The following is a 24,281-nucleotide window of genomic DNA, read 5'->3' on the forward strand; positions in this document are numbered from 1 at the left end:
TTTGTAAAGTTGGTGCCTGTTGAAGACGTTCCTCTTTCAACAAGCCTAAGAGGAGACTTTTATCCCATTTGGTATCTATTTTATTCTAAATTGACGTTTTAAATTATATAATTTGTTTGTTTTATATATGCAATTGTTCTGTATATGTTTTTATTGTATATCCTGCATTGAGCAGGAGGTTAGACTTGATGGCCTTATAGGCCCCTTCCAACTCTATTATTCTATGATTCTTACGAAATCGCTTTGGGATGCCTCATGGAAAACGATTCATAAATGAAATCAGTAATTCTTAAGGAAAAATATTCTATAGAAGTAATAGATTGGCAATAGATGAACATTTTCAGAGAGACAAATATGAAAAATGTAAACACCAGCAGCCTACAAAGCTAGCTACGGTGCTTATTCTGTTAACCTTCCAGAGGAAGAGAGGTACACCTGTTTTGTATTAAATTGTATAAATAGATATGAGGCCTATAAATAGAATGAAGTTTTCAAAATATTTGACCAAATAATAAAGCCACTGCTTACATTTGATGAGGCAGCACAAAGGGATTTTTTAAAAGTCTACATATTTATAAAACGTGTATGCTACATGTCCATAAAGTTAAGCTCACCCCTAAAGTGTCTGCAATTTGGATTAGGATGTATGTACAAGGCTATCAGGTTCCATCTTCCAAAATAATGTCATTCAGAAGAGATATAGTTGATAGATGAACTAGGCACAAATGTAGTGATCATCATCAACCTGTGTACATATTGACAAACCTGTAATGGTGAAAGTGGCCAGGAATTGGCAGGTACAGAGAACCTATAGAAATTTTGCCCACAGTCAGCACACAACGTACTCTTAAACATTGCCAACTACTGCTGCTAGGAGATGCTGCATCTGCTCTGATTAGTCTCAAAACCTCATCAGAACAGGGATTGCAATCGTCCACATGATTTATTTATTTATTTATTTATTTATTTAAACTTATATACCGCCCGACTAGCAATAGCTCTCTGGGCGGTGAACATAGATACAATAAAATACAATATAATACAAAAACTTCAGTCTAAAATCAAATTTCACAATCTAAAAACAGCAAAGGCTAAAATCAAATTACAAACATTACAATCATTAACAAAAAAATTAAAATGCCTCGGAGAAAGGTTTTAACCTGGCGCTGAAAGGATGATAGTGTCGGCGCCAGGCGAACCTCCTCGTGGAGACTATTCCATAGTTCGGGGGCCACCACTGAGAAGGCCCTTGATCTTGTCACTGCCCTCCGAGCCTCCCTATGAGTCAGGACCCGGAGGAGGGCCTTCGTAGCAGACCGTAGTGTACGAGCCGGTTCATAGTGGGAGAGGCGTTCCGACAGATATTGAGGTCCCGCGCCGTATAAGGCTTTATAGGTTAATACCAACACTTTGAATTTGGCCCGGAAGCGTATTGGAAGCCAGTGCAAGTGGGCCAAAACAGGTGTTATATGGTCAGACCGCTTCGTTCTTGTTAGCAGTCTGGCCGCCGCATTTTGCACCAGCTGTAGCTTCCGAACCGTCTTCAGAGGTAGCCCTACGTAGAGCGCATTACAGTAATCCAAACGTGAGGTTACCAGAGCATGTACTACTGATGTAAGATCCTCCTTACTCAGGTAGGGACGTAGCTGGGCTACCGATCGAAGTCGGTAGAACGCATTCCATGCCACCGAGGCTACATGAGGCTCAAGTGACAGGGAAGAGTCTAGAACGACTCCCAGACTACGAACCTGTTCCTTTAGGGGGAGTGTAACCTCATCCAGGACAGGATATGTATCCACCATCTGATTGGAAAAACCATCCACCAACAGCATCTCAGTCTTATCAGGATTGAGTCTCAGTTTGTTAGTTCTCATCCAGTCCATTATCGCATCCAGGCAACGGTTCAGCACATTGACCGCCTCACCTGAGGAAGATGAAAAGGAGAAGTAGAGCTGCGTGTCATCAGCGTACTGGTGACAACGCACTCCAAAACTCCTGATGACCGCACCCAACGGCTTCATATAGATGTTAGAAAGCATGGGAGACAAAACCGAACCCTGCGGGACCCCACATTGGAGTACCCACGGTGTCGAGCAATGTTCCCCAAGCACTATCTTCTGGAGACGGCCTGCCAAGTAGGAGTGGAACCACTGCCACGCAGTGCCTCCAACTCCCAACTCCGCAAGCCTCTCCAGAAGGATACCATGGTCGATGGTATCAAAAGCCGCTGAGAGATCAAGGAGAATCAACAGAGTTACACTCCCTCTGTCTCTCTCCCGACATAGATCATCAAACAGGGCGACCAAGGCCGTCTCAGTGCCGAAACCGGGCCTGAAACCCGATTGAAATGGATCTAGATAATCGGTTTCATCCAATAGCGCCTGGAGCTGGTCAGCAACCACTCGTTCCAAGATCTTGCCGAGATATGGAACATTTGCCACTGGTCTGTAGCTGCTGAAATCCTCTGGGTCCAGGGAAGGCTTTTTCAGGAGTGGTCTCACTGCTGCCTCCTTCAGACAGCCAGGGACCACTCCCTCTCACAAGGAGGCATTTATCACTTCCCTGGCCCAGCCAACTGTTTCCTCCTTGCCAGTTTTTATTAGCCAAGAAGGGCAAGGATCTAGTACCGAAGTGGTTGCACGTACCTGTCCAAGCACCTTGTCCACGTCCTCGAACTGAACCGACTGAAACTCATCCAACAAAACATGATAAGACTGTGCACCAGACACCTCACTAGGGTTAACTGCTATAAAATGAGAGTCTAGGTCCCGACGAATGCGTAAGATCTTATGCTGGAAGTGCTCAGCAAACTCATTGCAGCGGGCCACCGAAGTATCTACAGTGTCCTGAAGGCCTAGATGAAGTAGCCCTCGGACAACTCTAAAAAGCTCCGCTGGGTGGGAGAGAGATGCCTTAATAGTGGCGGCGAAATATTGTTTTTTCGCCGCCCTCACCGCTCCTATATACCGCTTGGTGAAAGCACAAACCAGCGTATAGTTGCATTCATCAGGAGTTCGTCTCCATCTCCGCTCAAGCCGCCTCCTATCTTGCTTCATTGCCCTCAACTCTGGAGTATACCAAGGAGCTGAATGAGCTCTGCAAAGGAGAGGGCGCGCAGGAGCGATCGTGTCGACAGCCCGGGCCATCTCCGCATTCCACAGATTAACCAGGGCTTCAACAGGAGCGCCGGTCCTATCAGCCGGAAAATCCCCCAGAGCCCTTTGAAAACCTTCAGGATTCATTAGTCTCCGGGGGCGGACCAATTTAATAGGTCCCCCACCCTTGCGGAGGGAAAAGGTCGCTGAAAGTCTAAACTTCAGCAAGCAGTGATCTGTCCATGACAAAGGGAGAGATGTAAAACTCCCCACATCCAGATCACTATCCCCATGTCCAGTAACAAAAATAAGGTCGAGTGTATGCCCCGATATATGTGTTGGGCCACTAACATATTGGGACAGCCCCATGGTTGTCATGGAGTCCATGAAGTCCTGAGCCGCCCCAGACAAAGTAGCCTCGGCATGAATGTTGACATCCCCCAGTACTAATAGTCTAGGGGATCTCAACAATACCTCCGAGACCACTTCCGTCAACTCAGTTAAGAAAGCCACTGGGCAGCAAGGTGGGCGGTACACCAAAAGGATTCCTAGTCTGTCCCTCTGGCCCAACACAAGGTGCAAACATTCCAGACCAGTAGTTGTATGGACATGGTGCTTGGTGAGTGAGATGGAACTCTTATAGACCACAGCAACCCCACCTCCCCGACCCTCAGATCTACCATGATGCTGAACCAAATACCCCGGTGGGCAAATCTGGGAGAGACTAACTCCTCCCTGTTCGCCCACCCAGGTCTCGGTTATGCATGCCAGATCGGCTGCCTCGTCCATAATCAAATCATGGACGAGGGGTTTTTTATTATGAACCGATCTGGCATTAAAAAGCCTACCTTCGTTCTTGTGGGATTTGCTAGGCTAGATCACCTGCAGTTTTATTTATTTATTATTTGATTTATATCCCACCCTTCCTCCCCGTAGAAGCCCAGTTTTGCAGAAAAACAAGTCCAAAAACGAATATAAGTCCAAACGTTTTTTTAATCATCTCAAGACCTCTACAGGTAGATCTAAGGGATGGACCTGATCCACAGTTGCTGACATTAGGGACTCCAATACCGTTCATTGCACTGTGAATCATCAATCTTTAAAAAGAAAAGCTTAACAAGTGGTACAAAATTATTTATTCACATAATTTACATATATAACACAACCGCTTTCTTTGAAACAGAAGGCTTGCACATGAATATTACACACTCAAAAAATGTATCAAACTTTCCTGGACATCAATCCCTTATCACATTTTAATGGAAAAGAAATGCTCTGTTCCTTACCCCAGCACATTGTTTGCTTCTGTCATTAATGCATACAATGGTCAAGACAGAAAAATCTGCATGTTCTAAAAATGTTTTCAGAGAGATAACCAAGAGAATATGGTTTATAGTAAAAATTTAACAGGATCAGTTGTACTTTCCATTTAGCAAGGAAAGATAAGGCACCTTACAGTTCAGCTTATCTTTTTTATGATTTCTAAAAAATAATTTGGTTTACTTTGTAATGTAAAACCGTTCCAGCAAATTATATAAATACATTTTTTCATTATTTCAGCAGCCCAGGCATACATTATTTAAGAGTACATTATATCTCCTCCATGTGATTATCATGAAGAAACATTTTCCATTCTGGAACTGTCACTTTAATTTTTCCACTGAAAAATGTTAATGCTTCTCTGAATCACTGATCTAAATTTACATTTGGTAAATTATCCACATTAATTTGGTCATTTTTGTTCTATTTAGGGCCCCAGATATTACAAAGCTAAAACAAAAATCAAATGTTCAAACCAGTCAGTCAGCATAGGTTTGTTAGTTTGATAACTGAAATATTGGGTAACATCCCATGTCATGCGAGTGGACTTTCACTATACAATGGAATTTCCCTTCCTCTCTTCCACACTGCAGCCCCCCCAACCCATCTGATTTGCTAATAGCTCTATCTTATTTTTCCTTTACAAGAAGTGAAAAGAATCTGATGCTTCTCTTCTCAAATTTAGTAACATCAGTCATGTTGTTTTGGGATGACATTAGCCACAAAAAATCTAGGAAAGAGAAGTTTATATAAAACTGTATGCACTACTGAACAATTGCAAGTTAGAACATTACTTCAAAGAAATTGCATATATTATTAAATATTTATGGGAAAATGTAAAACAAAGTTTTCTTCAGTTGCTTATTGTAGTAAAGGAGACAGCCAATATTTAGTATGCAAATCACTAGTTTAAGAAGACTGCAGAGAAAACCTCTCTCATAGGACACCTCTTTTAGACTGAACCATGTACAGGTTTTCCCAAAGATGACAAAGGGAAGCTGTGCCTTTTAGCAAAATCATAACTTACCAAGATTATAAACACAGATGGTTATGAGACTAAAACTTAAACAGATAACAAAAGTGGGGTGGGGAATTAAAAATACTCATGGTATTTATTTATTTATTTGTGATCTTGGGGCTGATCTTATTCTCATACTCCTGATTTTCAGTTGCCAATTTCTCCTTGCCAGTGGGTGTTATATGGGTTTTTAGCTTTTCATTTAGAATTTAGTGTTTAGAACTGGAGTAATGTTAACTTCCTCTTTATCTCCAGGACAGACAGAATTAACTTGGGGTAGTTAAAATTTCTATACATTAACTTAAATAAATATTTTTTTCAGATTTTTCTCTGTACATTTAAAAGAAATGAAACATTGCATTTTTAACAAATTCATTTGTTACAAAAATTCAGAAAAATAAGCTGACTAAAAATCAGAACTTTGCTTATTTTATGATCCCCATCCCATAAAGTTTTACTTCATAAAAAGAAGTAAAGATAATTTACAGCCCCATAAACATTATATTCAGGTGGTGGTCTTTATGGCACTTCTAATGTGTAGCCATGCATCTAGAAACTACTTGTACCACAATCAAACACAGATCAGTTGCTGTTCTGATCATGACTACTTTGAAACCTAATTGTGTTTTCTTCAGTCGTTTCCATCTTTCAGCAAGACTGACTATATTGCGTTAAATGTAAGGGCTACTTGTGACTGATCAAAGGTATTATATTCTTGCTACAGTGCATTCTTGGATGCCAGGCATCTTATAAGTATACAAGTTATTCTGTATCATCCACCTCCATAAAAATATCACTAAAGAAATATTCTGAGATCCTGGTTGGCTCTTCTTCTCTTTCCTGCTCCTTAGAAATGCCTTCATTTGCAGATAACTCTGAGAAAACCTACAAGAAAACCAAACAGTAATAGATGTGAAATACATAAATGTAAATTTTATGCCTATAAAACCAACATCTGCTAGGAGCAAATGTGATTTTACTCATCTATTTTAGAATATAATTTTCTACACAAATCATACTGCAGTAGCCATTCTAAAATATTTTTAAAAACCAATGGGTTGGATCCAAATGCTCTCTTACATTTACAGGAGGAGTCTGTCCATGGATAAGAAGGGCCTTTGATCCAGTGGAAGCCTCCACTCACAAAGGGGGCCCAGAGAAGAGAATTTTTAAAAATCAGTTTCAGTTCTTTGCTGCAACCCCCTGCACCACTTCTCATGCTGTTTTGGGGATGGGGTGAAATTGGTGGCTTAATTTTCTGTGAGTGAAACTCTATTCAGGGGAACTTTTGGTCCAACCAACCAAGAAGAGACTTGTAATTGATTAAAGAGATCTGGCCAGTTGCCTGTATAGCTTCACTGATTTAAAGTAATTCAAGCATTACGTTTTCAAGAAATGGAGCCACAGAGCATATGCAGGGTGTGTTCCAGCACCTGAACTGCACATAATGACAGACTTTCTTAGACTGCCTACTGGAGCATTTTAATTAACAAAAGCAAACATTTTTCTTACTCTCATCGTGTTAGCTTTTGACCCAGCTACAGGACAATGAGGTTTGGTTTCTTGATTTTCTCTTAGATGTTGGATTTTTTTTTTTAACAAAAATTAAACTTTATTTCCAATGCAAGCCAGACTTATACCATCATAAACAAACTAAAATGTAACCAATCAAAACACAGAAAAGCCATAAGTATTGTTTGGAAGTATCCCATTTATACCACAATAACAATCAAATTTCTGCCACCTAACCAAAGGTGGCACTCTCTGATTACATTCTCTAAATCTTACATAATAAGTTAATTTTGCCATCAATGCATACTCCCATATTTTATCATGCCACTCTTTTATTGTGGGAATTATCACCGCTCTCCATTTAGCTGCATATGGTATTCTACCAGCAGCAAACTTATAAGAATCTAATTCTGTACTGAGCTTTCTAATAATTTAATAAAAATAATACAGGATGAAATGGGATCTCATATCCCAAAATCCTTACTACATGAGATTTAATTTTCTTCCAATATGTCTTAGCCACTTCACACTTCCACCAAACGTGGAAGAAATCACTTCTTTCTTTCTGGCATTTCCAACAAACTGATGGATAGTTTTCACCGGAGTCATATACCACCTGGACATGATTTTATAGCAATTCTCTCTTATCCCCGAGTTCAATGAAAATGTATGTCCAGTTATCTGTAACTGGACCATTGGTCTCACCTGAAGGGTGATTTTCCTATGAGTACGGACATCACAGCGGGTGTTAGCTCCACCTATCGTGCGAAGGCAAGAATGTCTTTGAAGTCAAGACTAGGGGCGTCAGGCCCCTCCCACTCTCCAGTTCATTCGCAGCGAGTCTAAGGAGAAATATCTAAAGATACAAGAACAAGGCCGACTTCCGGGAAGGGTGATGACTTCTGGGAAGGGTGACTTCGCTTGTGCCTGCTTTTGAGACGGGCTCCCACCTCAAAAGAAGCTTATTCAGATATAAATCAGTCAGAACATTTTTTTTTTTGACTGATGAAATTTCTCCCGGGCAGGGAGAAACGTAGAGATCAACCTCAAAAGCCTGTTTTTGTTGGGAGGACTGGATTTCATTAATTTATGAGAAAAGGTCCAGCCAGCAATGCCGGACGGACTTCCGAACAAGCTCTATCTGTTTAATGCGATACGTTTATCTTTTCTTCAAAGAGAAAACGGACTAACAGGCAAGCACCCTTCTTTCTATTATTTTTTTTACTTGGTTTAAATTGTTGCAGCAAAAAGAGATTTGTCAAATGAATCAGCTTTAAAGAACTTCTGGGTGAGCTATAACTCTTCTCTGTTATTCACAAAATTAACAGCTTATCTCTGTTTCTATTGCAAAAAAGCTGTCCTGGAAGTGCATTCTAAAGATATAAACAGAAGAGGGATTTCTATTCCGAGGAACATTATATTGTCTGGGACTATTCTCTTTTTGGTCTATTTTATTTTGACGAATCTGCTTCTTCACGACGCCACTAACTGTTTTGATGCTGGGAACTAAATTTGTTTTGTATTCTTGAACATAGAGAGATAAGGCAGGCTGCTCTGTTTATACTGTGATGTCATCAAGCCTGGAATATTAACCCAATTGTTGCTGAAATAAGAAGTGGTTCTTTATTTTTGTTTTGTTTTGTTTTCGTGGTTTTAAAAATGGCAATCAAGAAAGTGGCTGAGAATCTGGAAGTAATTATGTTTCAGAAAATAATGGATGAGATTGAGATAACGAAACAAACCCTGCGACAGGGCAGTAAGGAGCTGAAAATTGAACTGAGCAAAATGACGCAGGAGCTTAAAGAAATAGGGGATCCTGTGAGAGAGGAGAATGAGATCAGAGATGAGAAAAGAAAAAATAAAGGGAAGATACAAGCCCTGGAGATTGGAACAAATGTGGAATTGGAAAAAGATCTGGAGTTTATGGATATTAGAAATAAAATCTACTGTTTGGAATTTAATGTTATCTCTGAAGAAATTAATGAAGATATTAGAGATAAAGTTATCAATGGCTTGGATAATCTTCTGGACTGGAATGATGTGATGGAGCTTGATATAGAGAAAATCTATGGAATTAACTGCAGCCATGTGACAATGGAAAAACTCTCAAGAGATGAGCCAGTGCATTTTGTAAAAAAGAAGAACAGAGATATGACTTTACAACAATATTTCAGCAACTTATTCAGAATTGATGGCAAGAAAATATTTGGGATAGAGGAAATTCCCATCAGACTCTTATTATATGACTATGGCTATGACAGCAAGATTATTATGGAATACTGATAATGGAAGATTGGACACTGAAATTACTGGACTTAACAGGACTATTGAAGATGGAAGATGGAATTAATATGGATAATGGAATAATGGCTATTGAAATTATTGGACCTAACAGATTTTGATGAGATGGATTAATCGATATGTTTATTTGGACTATGGTTATGACAATAAGATTATTATTATTATTAACGAGATGGATTAATCGACATGTTTATTAGGAGAAAAATTGATAGATATATTTCTTAAAGAATTGAAACCTCTCTTTGACTTTTTGTGGAAAGAATAAAGTAATGTTTATGAGATTTGATGATTAATTAAGATAACTACTGGAGGAAAGTGATTTTATAATATAATTTAAGAGACAGGATTGTTATATATTGTAGACCTATAACTGATTTGATCTGCGACAAATGGGAAGTCAACATTTTATTTTTTTGTTTAATCATTTTTGTTTTGTTTTGTTTTTTGTCTTTGAATGTTTTATGATTTTGTTTTGTATGTTTTATGAAAATTTGAATAAAAATTATTGTAAAAAAAATAAAATAAATAAAGATACAAGAACAAGGCCAACCGGCCTGGCAGCAGGAAAATAACACAATAGTACCATGCATAGTAACATGACTGCAACATAGCGGTATAACAGAACTAGAAGTCTTGACTTCACTCTTAAATTTAAATATAATAGCGTAACAGTAATATATAACACATTAGAAAATATATAGTCATCCTCCAACTGGGAGGGTCGTGATGTCCGTACTCATAGGAAAATCACCCTTCAGGTGAGACCAATGGTCCATTTTCCCTATGAGTCCGGCCATCACAGCGGGATGTACCACAGCAGCCCATACAGGGAGGGACCACCCACGTGTTAATCCTTATTAAGAACCTGTTGTAACACTCGTCTGCCGAAAGAAGCGTCAGCAGAGGCATAACAATCAATTTTATAATGCCTTATAAACGAGTGTGGGGTAGACGAGACTGCAGCCCTACAAATATCGGCAACAGGAGCATTAGTGGCAAAAGCAGCCGAAGTGGCAGCTGACCTGGTAGAATGAGCCGTTATACTAGCTGGAACTAGGGACTCATATGCTAAAGTAATGCATGCCCTTAACCAACGAGATAAGGTAGAATTAGATACTTTATGCCCCATAGACCTTGGATGAAAGGATACAAACAGAGACTCCGTTCTTCGAATCTCTTGGGTCCTAGACAGGTATGTCTTGAGAGCCCTCCGAACATCCAACGAATGCCAAGCCTTCTCGAGCGGATGGGTAGGATTCGGGCAAAAGGAAGGTAAAACAATGTCCTGGTTGCAATGAAAAACTGAATCGACCTTGGGACGGAAGGAAGGATCAGTCTTCAGCACAACAGAGTCCTTATGGAAGACGCAGAGGTGTCGAGCAGAAGACAATGCGCCCAACTCCGAAACGCGTCTGGCAGATGTGATTGCAATCAGAAACAAGACCTTGAAGGACAGCATACGTAACCGATGGACAACAGGCGGAGAGCGTAGGGCGACTCCCCTCAAAAAGCGTTTGATGAACGGATGTGAGGAAATATGATCTCCAGGAAAGGACACTGAGAGAATGGACGACAGAGTGGACGCATGTCGACGTAGAGTGTTGGGTCGAAGTCCCATCATAAAGCCGCTATGAGGAAATTGCAGCACCTGATGCACAGTGGCTTGGGATGGATCATGGTGGTGGGACTGACACCACTTGGAGAAAGGCCCCCAGGTATGTTGATAAATACGAGTGGTAGATGGTCTTCTCGAGGCCAAAATAATATCAATCACTGCATCAGACAGTCCAGCTGACCTCAAATGTCCCCGTTCAAACGCCACGCTGTTAGATTGAGCCAAGTAGGGTCCTGATGCAGTACTGGACCTTGGGATAGAAGGTCTGGCCTGACTGGAAGTGTCCAAGGATCCATCATTGACATTGCCAGAAGATCTGAAAACCACGGTCGGCGTGGCCAAAATGGTGCTATCAGAACCAGCTGTGCCCTCTCGGTTCGCGCCTTCCTCAAGGTTTTGGCTAACAATGGTATGGGAGGAAAGGCGTACAATAGACCGTCTGGCCACGGTGTTGTCAGAGCATCCACTGCTTCTGCTGTTGAGTCCAGGTATCGGGCAAAGTACCTGGGAAGCTGGCAATTGCGACTGGAAGCAAACAGGTCGACTGAGAGGGCGCCGAACCGACATTGGAGACGATGGAAAATGGCTGGATGAAGTTTCCATTCTCCCGGAAATACCTGTTGTCTGCTGAGCCAGTCTGCTGTCACATTCCAAATCCCTCTGAGATGTTCTGCTTTCAGGGATTGTAGATGTTGTTCTGCCCAGACAAAAATTAGGGAGGCTAAGTCCTGCAGGGGACGAGACCTGGTGCCCCCTTGTCTGTTCAAATGTGATCACGTGTTGTCTGTTCGAATGAGCACATGGTCCAAAGGGAACAGAGACTGAAAATGACATAGAGCTAAGTGGACAGCCTTTAGCTCCAGCCAGTTGATGCTTTGAGTTTGCTCCGCAGTGGACCAAACCCCCTGAACGTACTGGGAGTTGCGGTGGGCTCCCCAACCGATGAGGCTGGCATCTGTGGTTGCAACGGTTCTGCGGGGTTCTCTGAACGACGTGCCCTTGGAGAGGTGTTGAACCTTGGTCTACCAGCGGAAGGAGAGGCGCAGTGCGGGGCTCAAACGAACTTTGCGATGGTTGGTGCTGGCAATGTCCTGTTGAAACGGCAACAGAGTCCATTGAAGGTGTCGAGTGTGTGCTCGAGCCCATGGCACAATGTGGATGGTAGAAATGAACATCCCGAGCGTTCTGGCAAGAAGCATGACGTCTGCGGATGTTTGTCGCATCAGGGACCTTGTGATGTTTGTGATGGCAGTGATGCGATCTGGAGCCAAGAAGACCATTGCCTGCAGGGTGTCCAACATTGCCCCTAGATGTAGTAGGCGTTGGGTTGGTTGGAGATGGCTTTTGTCGAAGTTGACAAGCCAGCCGTAGGCCTGCAAAACATTGAGGGTGATCATTAAGTGATGATGAGCCAGCTCCTCAGACTTGGCCCGTATTAACAGATCATCCAGATATGGGTAGATATGAACGCCTTGGGTCCGGAGGTAAGCCACTAGGATGAGTAGCACCTTGGTAAACACTCTTGGAGCAGAGGAGAGGCCGAATGGCATCGCTCTATATTGAAAGTGCTGGTGGCCAAAAGCAAACCGAAGAAACTTCCTGTGAGCTATACAAATGGGCACATGGAGATACGCTTCCTTAAGGTCGATAGAAGCCAGGAAGTCTCCTTCATGCAGACTCTCCGTAATGGAATGGAGTGATTCCATTTTGAACCTGCGATATGTTACAAAACGGTTGACAAACTTGAGGTCCAATACCGCCCTCCATGATAAATCTCGTTTTGGGACAGCAAATAGGAGGGAGTACACCCCTTCCGACCTCTCAGTTGTGGGAACTGGCTCTATCGCCGCTATGTCCAAGAGGTGGTGGATAGCTGTCTGCATGATGTTGTGCCTGGCTGGTGCCCTTGGGCAAGGGGACGGATGGAATCTGTCGGATGGGGTTGCCCAGAACTCTATGGCATAGCCATAACTGAAAAGGTCCCTGATCCAGGAGACCGTAGTAAGGCGCAGCCATCGATCTCCAAAATTAAGTAATCTGCCACCTATGGGGAGGGCGTTAAGACTACTTGCGTAGGCGAGGACCTCCCTTATATGAGGACGATGAGTTGCCCCTGCGCCCTTGGTACTGACCTCTGCCCTGGAAGCGTCGGTTCCAGAAGCCCCTGAATGCGTTGGGATCATAAGATCTGAAGTCGCGGCCTCGTCCTCCTGGCCGCGTTCCTCGAAAGGGCTGGTTAGAACGGAAGGAAGGAAATCGCCTGAAGGGCCTGTGGTTGCTGTTCTTGACTGTGGCCAGAACCGGTTTGTGGGCGTCTTTTGGATCAACCAGCACTGCCTTTAGAGTTTCCTCGCCGAAGAGTAGAGATCCGGAGTAAGGAGCCCTGGACAGATTCAATCTGGCCGCTGAATCAGCTTGCCAGTGGCAAAGCCAGAGGGTGCGACGAGTGACTATTTGAGCCGTCATAGCTCGTGCCCCTAATTGAGTGGCATCCAAAGTGGCATTGGCCACAAAAGCTGCTGTCTTACACAATTTCAATAGTGCTCTTCTGAGGGCGACAGGATCAGGGTTAGCGTCCTCTAGAAGGTCATCCAGCCACATCATAGATGCTCTAGAGAAGATGGAGGCTGAAGCGGAGGCACGCATGGCTAGGGCAATGGCCTCGTGATTCTTGCGGAGGGCGAAGTCTATTCGTCGCTCAGTAGTGTCTTTTAGGTGGGATTCCCCTTCCCTGGGCAAAAGCGATCGTGAAACGAGGCGAGCGATTGGTTCATCTATGCCAGGGACATCTAACTTGGTGGCAAAGTCTGGGGCTAGGGCGTAAAGTCTGTCAGCCAGGTTCTTGAAGCGTCGAGCTTTGAGTGGATGGGCCCATTCTTCAGAGGCTAATTTGGCAATTGGGTCCGGCACCGGGATGTAGTGTTCAGTAGGTGCAGGGGATTTGAGGACCTTGGCCCCTTTGATAGCTGGGGCGGACGAAGTTGAAGGCGCTGTCTGGAGACCAAGGGTATTAACTACCCTGCGTGCCAGGGGCTGATACTCTGAGGCATTAAACAAGCGATATGATGTATCCTCCTCATGATCTGAATAGTCGCTCCAGTCATCTCCTTCAACGTGGTCATTGAAGGTTGACTCCTCCGCATATGAGGCTTCGTCAATACATCTGCCTCTGGCTACATCAAAGGGGTTAGGTGAACAGGAAGGGTGAGTTTCATGACACGCACGATGTTCCATGTTGAGTTGAGGTATGGCAGGAACTTGTGGTAGTGACTGCATTTGGGTAAAAAATGCCAGCATGGCTTGAAGTTGGGAGAGGAAATCAGGAGACAGCTGCAGCCCGGATGTGGCAGATGTATGTGCCTGAGGAGCTATTGGAACAGATGTTTGGGGCGGTAAATCGGAGGAAGGTTCGTTAGTCGAATACTGAGCGGGAAAGCCAACAAATTCTTCCTCGTCAGAGGAAGCAGCAGGGGAATGGAGAATATCGCTTATGTGTGCCTGAGTTGCTGTGGTGGTGGTTGGCACAGAGACGTAACGTGGGCGCTTTGGTTTGCTATGGCTGGAAAGATGTTTTGTCTTAGCCAGGGCTTTGGCGTGTCTGGTCTTAGTCGTGTTAGAATGTTGTGGCTTGGTTGTTTGTGGCATGCCTGGCTGATCTGGCACCATATGGGTTGATTGCGGCATGCCTGGCTGTTCTGCCATCTTATATTAACTTGGGTACAGTACACTGCCACGGAGGGGGCAGGATGTAAAGACCCGAACTGGCTCAGCGTACGACCACGGAGGGGGTAGAATACACTGGCAGATGGCGGAGTGCACTGCCACAGAGGGGGCAGGATGCACTAAGGTATTAGCGTTAATATGTTATAGGCTGTATTTAGACTTAGCACACTCAGATTAGTGCTGTAGGCTGGGTTTCAGGCGTGGTACACGGCCCCAGAGAGGGCAGGATATACCAATATAAATCAGATTTAGTACAAGTCAGCCACTAAGATTAAAGTTCCAGCCTTGATAATACAATCCAGCCACTAGGATTAAAGCTCCAGCCTTGATAATTATCATTCAGCCACTAGGATTAAAGCTCCAGCCTTGATAATACAATCCAGCCACTAGGATTAAAGCTTCAGCCTTGATAATACAATCCAGCCACTAGGATTGTAGCTCCAGCCTTGATAATATAATCCAGCCACTAGGATTACAGCCACAGTAAATTTGTGTGCAAGTCAGCCCTGTGTAAATCTGTTTGCAGCACCACAGTAAATTTGTGTGCAAGTGAGTCCTGTGTAAGTCTGTTTGTAGCACGTATACAGCACACATACGGATAGATAGCCTGCAGGGAAGGTATCCGATGGTTAATAAAGGGTAACAAAAAGGGCGGGAATTTTGAATTCAAAAAATGGCGCCCGGAAAAAAGGGCGGGAAAAACGATCAAAAAAGGCGGAGAGAGAAGGAGCAATGGCGGCCGTCTGGGGACGAAGTGGGGGGAAGGGCTGCCCAGCACAGACTAGCAGGGGGAGCCGCGGGGCCGATAACCGCACTAGCGGCTCCAAAAAACCCCCACAAAGAAAGTGCAGATAGAAGCCTGTGAGGGATAAGGCAGCAGGAGGCAAGCCGCTGCCGGCGCCGGGAGCAGGGCTAGCCGCGGTGAAACTAACGTGCCGAGAAAAGCCTGTGAGGGCTGAGGCAGCAGGAGGCAAGCCGCTGTCGCCGGCGGGAACAGGGCTCTCCGCGACGAAATAAAGGAGCGGAGAGAAAGCCGGATCGCCAGGCTCCAGGGAGGCAGAACCCTGGTAGATTAAAAAAGGTTGGAGGGAGCCGCAGCCGCAGGCTCCCGCCTCGGAGAAAACGGCAGCCGCGGTCTCTTCAAGGGCTCCACAGAGCGCAACTTGAGAAAAGCAGAACCGCTACGGGAGAGAAAAGGCTGCGATCTCCCGAAGCTCAAAACGGCCAAAAAACACAGAGCACCGCAGCTGCGGTCTCTGTGGGGGTCGCCAGACAAGCAGGAGAGAGAACGAAAATAAAATGTTAAAGCCAAATCAGGGAGAACCGCAGCCGCGGTCTTTGAGGGAAAAAACCTCAACAAGCAACAGAGGTAAGTGAAAGTAGGGAAAGAAGGACTGGGAAGACACACAAGCGACGCTGGGTTCGCACCCAGTCAAAACAAATAAACAAATACAAAAACAACTTAGCTAAATGCTACGCTATAGGATCTCAATGATAAGTTTTCCAATCTTGTTCGTACGAAGGCAAGAATGAACTGGAGAGTGGGAGGGGCCTGACGCCCCTAGTCTTGACTTCAAAGACATTCTTGCCTTCGCACGATAGGTGGAGCTAACACCCGCTGTGATGGCCGGACTCATAGGGAAAATTTTCCCACACCTTCATTGGTATATTTTCCCTGATGTTTTGGACCCATTTCACCATATATATTTTTTCTTGCTCATCATCTGTTTCGTACTTCAATAATACAGGCATACCCCGCTTTAACATACGCAATGGGACCGGAGCGTGTATGTAAAGTGAAAATGTACTTAAAGTGAAGCAATTATCTATGCATGTACTGCACTGCAATCGCCACTAGATGGCAGCAGCATCATGCCATTAAGTGTCCGTAATTGCCAAGCACGCATACGTTAAAGTGGGGTATGGTGGCGTATGGAGCATGTACGTTATAGCGAGGTGACGTTAAGTGAAGCGATGTTAAGCAGGGTCTGCCTGTAAATGGTAAATCTTTGCCAGTCAATGTTTATATTTAATACAGCTTTCTCAAATTCTGTTATTTCTCTGATTCGATTTAACCTTAAACTTTAGATCCAACTTGGAAACATTCAAACTAAGGAGGGTTATTGCCTTTCATCTCTTAACTTCTACATATGTACCCATTTTCTTGCATCCATATGAACCAATTTTCATAGTCTTGCAACCTAAACAACTTAAATTGTTTCCACATTTTGAAACTTGAAATATCACATCTCATTATATCCAACTTTGATTCAATAGGAGATGGTCTCAGGCTGAGAAGTCTTTTATATCAATCCCATTAGAGTTACCAGGTCTCCGGTTTATGGGGCCCCTCTCTGGCTAGCACCCCTTAATCTCCAGACTCTCAGCTTCAATTTTTTAAAAAAATTAAGTTTCTAGGTGGTCTGGTTCCCGAGATATACACCAAAACGTCAGCCACCCCCCTGCGACTGTTTAATCTATTTAACTGATACGACGCTGAAGTTGGTTCCTAGTTCCCAGCTCCTTATTTGCTTGAAAGTTCAAAACACTAAAAAAGAAAACTACAGCAACTTCAAACCAAACTTAACATGTCTCTGAACCACAAAATATATGTTGGGGTACCCTGTATGATATATCACTGTGATCGGGGGACTCTCCTCGTCAAGAATAACAATACATTTATGCAATCAAAATCATCAGGTTTCTGATATTATCATAAATACATAATGATGTCATAAAATCATAAAAAATAAGTAACTGGGGGTGCCCACCCCAAAATCTGCTCTGGGACAGGACAAATCATATACCCCAGGAAAGGGGAGGGTGTCCTCTACGAGATGCCACTGCGTACCGTCTGGCCCAGAGCTTCTGCTGGGCGCAAGGCACGGAGGAGGGCATCTATGCAAAATCAAAGCAGACCAAAACATACAGGAAAAAATAAGTAACTGGGGTGCCCACCCCAAAATCTGCTCTGGGACAGCACAAATCATGCCCCATGAAAGGGGAGGGTGTCCTCTACAAGATGCCACTGCGTCCCGCCTGGCCCAGAGCTTCTGCTGGGCTCCGGGGAAGGATGAGGGCATCTATGCAGACAGAAAGGGTAGAGAATCTTCTTACTCTTACTCATTTCTCAGACCTCTTTCTGAAGTGAAGGGTCAAATCTGTAAAGAAGTTTGGAGCAGCCACATTAAAAGATAAGGGCAGGGCATTCCAGGCAGGGGGTTGCCAACCCTGCTTGGATATGGATATCTTTGCAGAGGATCCTTAGTCAAGCTTTACCAACAGCACAATCCAAACTATATCTACTCAGAAGTAAGTCCTGTTAAGTTCTATGGGGGCTTAGTTCGTGTGTTTAGAATTGCAGCCTTCAGGAGCATCCATCTTTACTCCCGAATGCTCCCATCTCCACAACACTAGGCCCCTTTCTTCCTACAGTGGCCTTCTGGTGACTGGCCTGGCCTGAAGGCACTTAAACCCTTCTTGCCGAAAGCAAGTAGGCTAGATTAAATGTTCCCTACCCAGGCTCCATCTTTTAGCTAAAATGTCTAGCTTAATTTCCAGTCAGATATTTTTTTTAATTGTACGCTCCAAGCAACTGTGGTTGATGCTTAATGTATCATGCTTAATGACATCACTCGGGCCCGCCCCGTGACATCACTCGGGCCCGCCCCGTGACATCACTCGGGCCCGCCCCGTGACATCACTCGGGCCCGCCCCGTGACATCACTCGGGCCCGCCCCGTGACATCACTCGGGCCCGCCCCGTGACATCACTCGGGCCCGCCCCGTGACATCACTCGGGCCCGCCCCGTGACATCACTCGGGCCCGCCCCGTGACATCACTCGGGCCCGCCCCGTGACATCACTCGGGCCCGCCCCGTGACATCACTCGGGCCCACCCCGTGACATCACTCGGGCCCACCCCGTGACATCACTTGGGCCCGCTCCTAAAATCTCAGGTTTTGGGATGCTTCTGACCTGGCAACCCTAAATCCCATATGTTCCATATATTTGATAAGAAGAAGTTACTTTTTAATATTGCTCTTCTATACTTATATTCTCCCCAGAGGATGTGATGCAAAGGGAATCCAACCAAAGTTTGCTCAAATAGTACAATCCCTTCATATGGTTCTACAATCCAATCAGTTATCCAGCTGAAACAATTTGAAATATACAACAAATTTAAGGTTGGACCTTGCAATCCTCCTTTTTTTCTCATCGTATAACACTTTGGCTTTTAGTCTAGGTTTTTTATTCTGCCAAATAAATTTAGATACTAGCTGTTGCCATTTATTAATTATGGAGGGTAGTATTTTGATAGGCAAAGATCATAAAAAATGATCTTTAGTGATATACTGTATTCATTTTAACTGCTGCAATTCTTCATGAAAAGGATAAAGATAATTTTTCCTATTCTGAAATAAGAACTATGCACTCCCTAAATAAAAATTCATAATTATTCTTATATAAATCTTGTAAATCCAATGTCAATCTAATTCCCAAATATTTTACTGGACCCTTTATCCAGTTATATTGATATTTCTCTTTTATTTTCTGCTTTGTTTCGGTTGATCTGTTTAAACCTATCATCTCTGTTTTACCCCTACTGATTTTATAGCCAGCTAATATCTCATAATTATTAATGTTCTCCTCCACTCTCATTAAAGAAGGCAGCGGCCTCGTTATAATTCATACCACATCACGACACCAGAAGCCCAAGAAGGTTGTGGGGAGCCAATCACTATTTTGGCAGATAGATTAACACAAAAATTCACCAGCTGTTTATCGTAGCAGGATCTGTCTTGAGATGATCATGCAGGTCTACATTCTATTAGTCGTGTAGTAAAACAATTAAAACGTAAATATAGCCTAGTGACTAAAGCACCTTTCCATGTGCAACCTAAAAGAGATGAGGAATGCACTGATAACTGAAGAACTGAACAATATCATTGCAGAGTTTAGCACACTTTAACTGATAGAGCCCTGTAAAGATAATCATGCATACCTGAACAGTAGATGAGCTTTCATTCTCACAGTTTGAGGGTGATGAGATGGTTGATGGAAAGGAATTGTTTTCTTGAGTGTCTTCCTTGTTATCGCTTGTGAACAAAGTTTGATATCCAACAGTGTTTTCAGAGGCCAGTATATGAGATTTCTGGAGAGACTGTTTATTCCCTTTACTAGTTACCTCTTCATCATTATTATTTTTACAAATTAAAGGTAAAAATCCCAGAGATCTTTTAGATGACCTGTTCAAGACAAAATTAAAACAAGTCTTCCAACAAACTACAATGTCTGTACAATAACAACTCCTACTCCTACTGAACATTAAGACTTGTTGAGACTAATTTTTAAAAAGAAAACAGTCAAAACACATTTTTCCCCACAGATCTAGATTAACTGTCCTGCTCGGTATGCTACAGAATAGGGACCCGTTGGTGGTATATAGGTGGTTATAAATGGTATAATTATCTGACATGGTGTTCAAGTGAGTGTATTCTACTGCTTGCATAGCACTTACTTCCTGTAAACTATTTCAGTAGGAAAGCAGGGTAATACAGACTTTAGTGAAGTAAAACTAATAAGCAAATGTGACTGTCAAATGTGACTGTTTAAACAGAGATAGAGATTCAACATTACTACTAAGTTATTTCCATAACATACCAACAGCTTAACATAGGACTAGCAGCCATACATTGGGGACTCTGGGTTTCTCAACTTCACTACAGTGTTAAATAAAAGACTTGGGGGAGAGAAATAACATACTAAAAACAACTGCTAAACAGGTACCTGGATAATGGTGCTTTTGGAAGGACTGCTGTGCTTCCAACTTGCTCTGATTGTACAGATCTAAAAGTGTCGACAGAGGTTTTCTGTTTTTCACTTGTTTTTGCTTTTCCTGCATGGAGTGTTCTTGGTACTTGGTCATCTGTACTAGCTATTTCATCAAGTAGCATAGCCCCTAAATTCAGAGAAGATTGAAGGTGCTCTCTTGCCATCACTTTTAGCTCTGTCGTTTCAGGTACTGGTCCAGAGGTAGATGAGGTTTTCTTCTTTGCAATGTTCAATTTTTCTGAGTTTTTTTCTTTAATAAAAGACGACAAGAAATATGAATAAATAAGCAAAAATAAAGAATCTGCTACTTGGGCCTACTGCAGGGAAATTCAGTTTTACTCTATGTAAAATAACCCATTTGTCTTCTTCCCCTGCAGACAGTCAGTCACACAGATACAGACATCCAGTAATTAATCCATGCCCAAGATCCAACAAGTTCTGTGTGCCCAAAGATGGCTATAGATGCATTTCTCAAACAGCTTCCTCCCAAACACTTATCACATGACAAACTGTTTTTCAAACTAGGGAGGAGACAGAAGATTTTCAAAATCAGCAATCAGTTGGGTGCTTCTGCCAGAAACTAAAAACTTACATCTTCATCTAAGCTTACCTGCTCCTAGTATCTCTGGCTACAGTAACTGTAATTCATGTTTTACTGATAGTTTTTATTGTTCTTATGTTACATGCTGTGTTTTTATCAAGTAAACCACCATGGTATTTCTTTGAAATGCAGATATAGAAATAGTTAAAAGAAAAAATGAAGTTTTTTATATGGATGGGAGAAACCTGCTGTGAAATTTAAAAAAGATCAAAAATACCACTGGATTAATAGCAGCCCCTTGACTGATCCAGCATTTTGGATCCTGGCATATCTGAATATCCATCTACAGAAACTCACATGTACCATATCTTTGTGTATGAAAACAAGTATAAATGTCACCTACCAGCAGCTTTCCTTGGTACAGAACTTGATTTAATGCAAGCGTCCTGCATAAAATATGAAAATCAGTGTAAAAGGCCAGTGCAATTGCTTCTATTAGTTTGTTTCAAGTTTAGAAAGCTTAAAGCTCTTCTTTCACATAATCCATCAGAAATCATAGGGCTTCTTTCCCTGAAGTAAGGTTGAATTAGCATAGTTTGTGCACAAATATATGCGGCTACAAGGTTGAGTTAAGATAATGAACAAAGGGTAAATATGTTGAAACACTCTGCAATATCCTCCACCTTAAATACATAGGTTTGGGGATTCAAGTTACAATCTGATGGTCTTCCAAAATTTTGCTTGACGAACAACAAATCCATTTCTCTATTTCTTATTCTGAAAACTGCTTTGAGAAAACCATTAGGGTTTTCGTTAATTATTTTCCTGCTGACTGCTCTAAGGCAGTTAAAACAGAAGTTGCAAGGAGGCTAGAAACTTATATAACTATCCAACTAAAGTTGTATTTAATCATTTGAGAACCAGGGAACAACTATGCAGTCACATCCAGCACTGCTTTTTTGCTAGCACAGGAGACTTCCACTTGCACAATCAAACTCTTTCCCCTCCTTTCCCCTGCAGCTCCCCGCGCACCCTCAAAATCTGTTCCTGTGGGTTGGAGGACCCCCTTGGAGCAGACTTTAAGAGTGTGCTGGGAGAGGAAAGAAAAAGAAAATATTTTGTGTGACTGGAAAATTAGGGTTTTATCCAATGCTGCACCAATGGGGTTCCACTAGCACAACGGGACTTCCTTTTATCTCCCCACCCTGCACCCCAAATCTGCTCCAGATGGTCTCCCAACCTAGTCTCCAGAGCTAATGATAAGGCTGCGGAGGCAAGGCCTGGAGGAGACAGACAAGGAAGTCCCATTGCATGCATGGAAGTCCCTTGCACCCACAGAGCTGCAGTGTTGGATATGGCCCCTACTTTCCATAACTAAGAGTCCTCAGTGAAAAAAATCATTGTAGTTTTCAGATTAATCTGCAGCTTTAGATGGCATACTCCCCAATACAGTACACTGGCAGTGGCTAACCCCTTTCAAGATGAAATTTCAGTTATACTGAGCCATGGTTAACCTCTGGGAACCAAAATGCAAAAGTGGGCTTTCTGAAAACTGCAGTTCTCAAGGCTGCCTTCCAAAAGGCCTACTCATTAGCTATTCTACTCTATTTTAATTCATTTTTAATCATTATTTAAGGAAGTTTTAAAACTTTTTTAAAAAATTAAAGGACAAAATTTTGGGAGAGTCACAAAAACCTTTTGGCATCACAGCATAAGAATATAAGAAGAGTGTGCTGGATCAGACAAATGACCCTAGTCCAGCATCCTGTTCTCACGCAGTGGCCAACCAGATGCCTGTGAGAAGCTCGTAGCAGTACCCAAGTGCAACAGAACTCTCCCCTCCTAAGGGTTCCAGCAATTGGTACACAGAAGCATACTGCCTCCGACAGTGTGGCTACAACACAACCTTTTCCTGCATGAATTTGTCTAATCTTCTTTTAAAACCATCCAGGTTAGTGATCATCACTGTTTATAAGTTGTGTGAAGAAGTACTTTCTTTTGTCTGTCCTGAATCTTCCAACATTGAGCTTCATTGGATGTCCACGAGTTCTAGAGTTATGAGAGAGTGACAAAACCCTTCTTATTCCTACTCTACATCTTTTTTCAAGAATAAAAAGCCCCAAATGTTGCAACTTTTTCTCATAGGGAAATTTGCTCCATCCCCTTGATCATTCTGGTTGTCCTTTACTGAACCTTTACCAACTCTACAATATACTTTTTGAGGTGAGGCGACCAGAACTTAACACAGTACTCCCAGTGCAGTCACACCATACATTTGTATAAAAGCATTATGATATCAGCAGTTTTATTTTTCAATCCCTTTCCTAAAGATCCCTAGCATAGAATTTGCCATTTTTACAGCTGCCGTACATTGGGTCTACATCTTCATCGAGCTATTTACTATGATCCCAAGGTCATGTTCCTTCTCAGTTATCGCCAGGTTAAACATGGGACCCAGGGAATGGTCAGAAGAAAAAACAAAACCTTTTATTATGATGTCATTCTTTATAAGCAACCAATGATTTTAAACAATGGACAAATGGGGGAGCACCAAAAATCTTTTGGCATCCTGAAAGGGAAACCTACAGAAACAGTAAACAATATTTTTTATTTTTAAAAAAAATTGACAAATTTTCAGGGGCCTTGGGGGGCCACTAAAACCTTTGGGGGGGCCACATACAGCCCTTGGGCCACAGGTTAGCAACCCCTGCAGTATATAATCTAGGGAGGGAGTTTGTATACAAGTTTGACAAGAATGAGGAAGTGCTATATTACCTTTGGCACATTCCTATAATCCACAATGTGACAAACAGGTTTCTTCCGGAGTTGTCAGAAAAGACAAGAATCCTCGTAAAATTTTACAGAAACTGACTTCCTGCTTGCAAATAGTGATGAAAAGAGGTGGTGTTTACACTGGTCTTAGCACAAGCTAAACAAATGTAGATAGTTTTCCATTTAATTGTTGACTGTATTTGTTCCAGTCCCAATCTGTATTCTTTTGTGGAAAAAAATCAAGTTTAAAGCTGTTCTCAGAATTCCCAAACAAGTGGTTTAAAATATTCATTAATTCTAGATTTCTTCTTCGGAATCAATTCCCTAAATATACATGTCTCAAAATGGCATAGACGACTGCACCATACAATAAATATAAAGAAGCAGCTGAAAACACATCTTAAAAATATTAAGCATGCTGTTTTCAACTGTAGCTACTGATACAGGTCTACTCGGAGCTCACCAGAGTGCGTGGTTCTTAGAAATAAACCCATATCTGCTGCTGCCATAACCCACCGCCCCTCCCAGCATTCCGACATATTAGAAGTGC

The 24,281-nt window shown here is 42.7% G+C and overlaps 1 protein-coding gene across 2 annotated transcripts in view; it reads right to left on the reverse strand.

Annotated features, from left to right (window-relative positions):
• Positions 1–3,749: 3,749 nt before the first annotated feature.
• The window catches only part of BDP1 (B double prime 1, subunit of RNA polymerase III transcription initiation factor IIIB), a 93,637-nt gene continuing 73,105 nt past the window's right edge, over positions 3,750–24,281 (reverse strand). The window contains exons 39-42 of one of the 2 annotated variants that reach the window (XM_061621305.1): positions 21,363–21,405; positions 20,374–20,668; positions 19,589–19,832; positions 3,750–6,318 (exon numbers count right to left, since the gene is read on the reverse strand). In XM_061621305.1, coding sequence (XP_061477289.1) covers positions 6,196–6,318; positions 19,589–19,832; positions 20,374–20,668; positions 21,363–21,405 — 705 coding nt within the window. In that variant the 3' untranslated portion in view covers positions 3,750–6,195. Of the gene's footprint in view, positions 6,319–19,588; positions 19,833–20,373; positions 20,669–21,362; positions 21,406–22,815; positions 23,009–24,281 lie in introns of those variants that run through there. The other variant, XM_061621315.1, reaches the window with a different exon arrangement.

Source organism: Rhineura floridana, chromosome 1, assembly GCF_030035675.1.
Source record: "Rhineura floridana isolate rRhiFlo1 chromosome 1, rRhiFlo1.hap2, whole genome shotgun sequence".
Taxonomy (NCBI): Eukaryota; Metazoa; Chordata; class Lepidosauria; order Squamata; family Rhineuridae; genus Rhineura; species Rhineura floridana.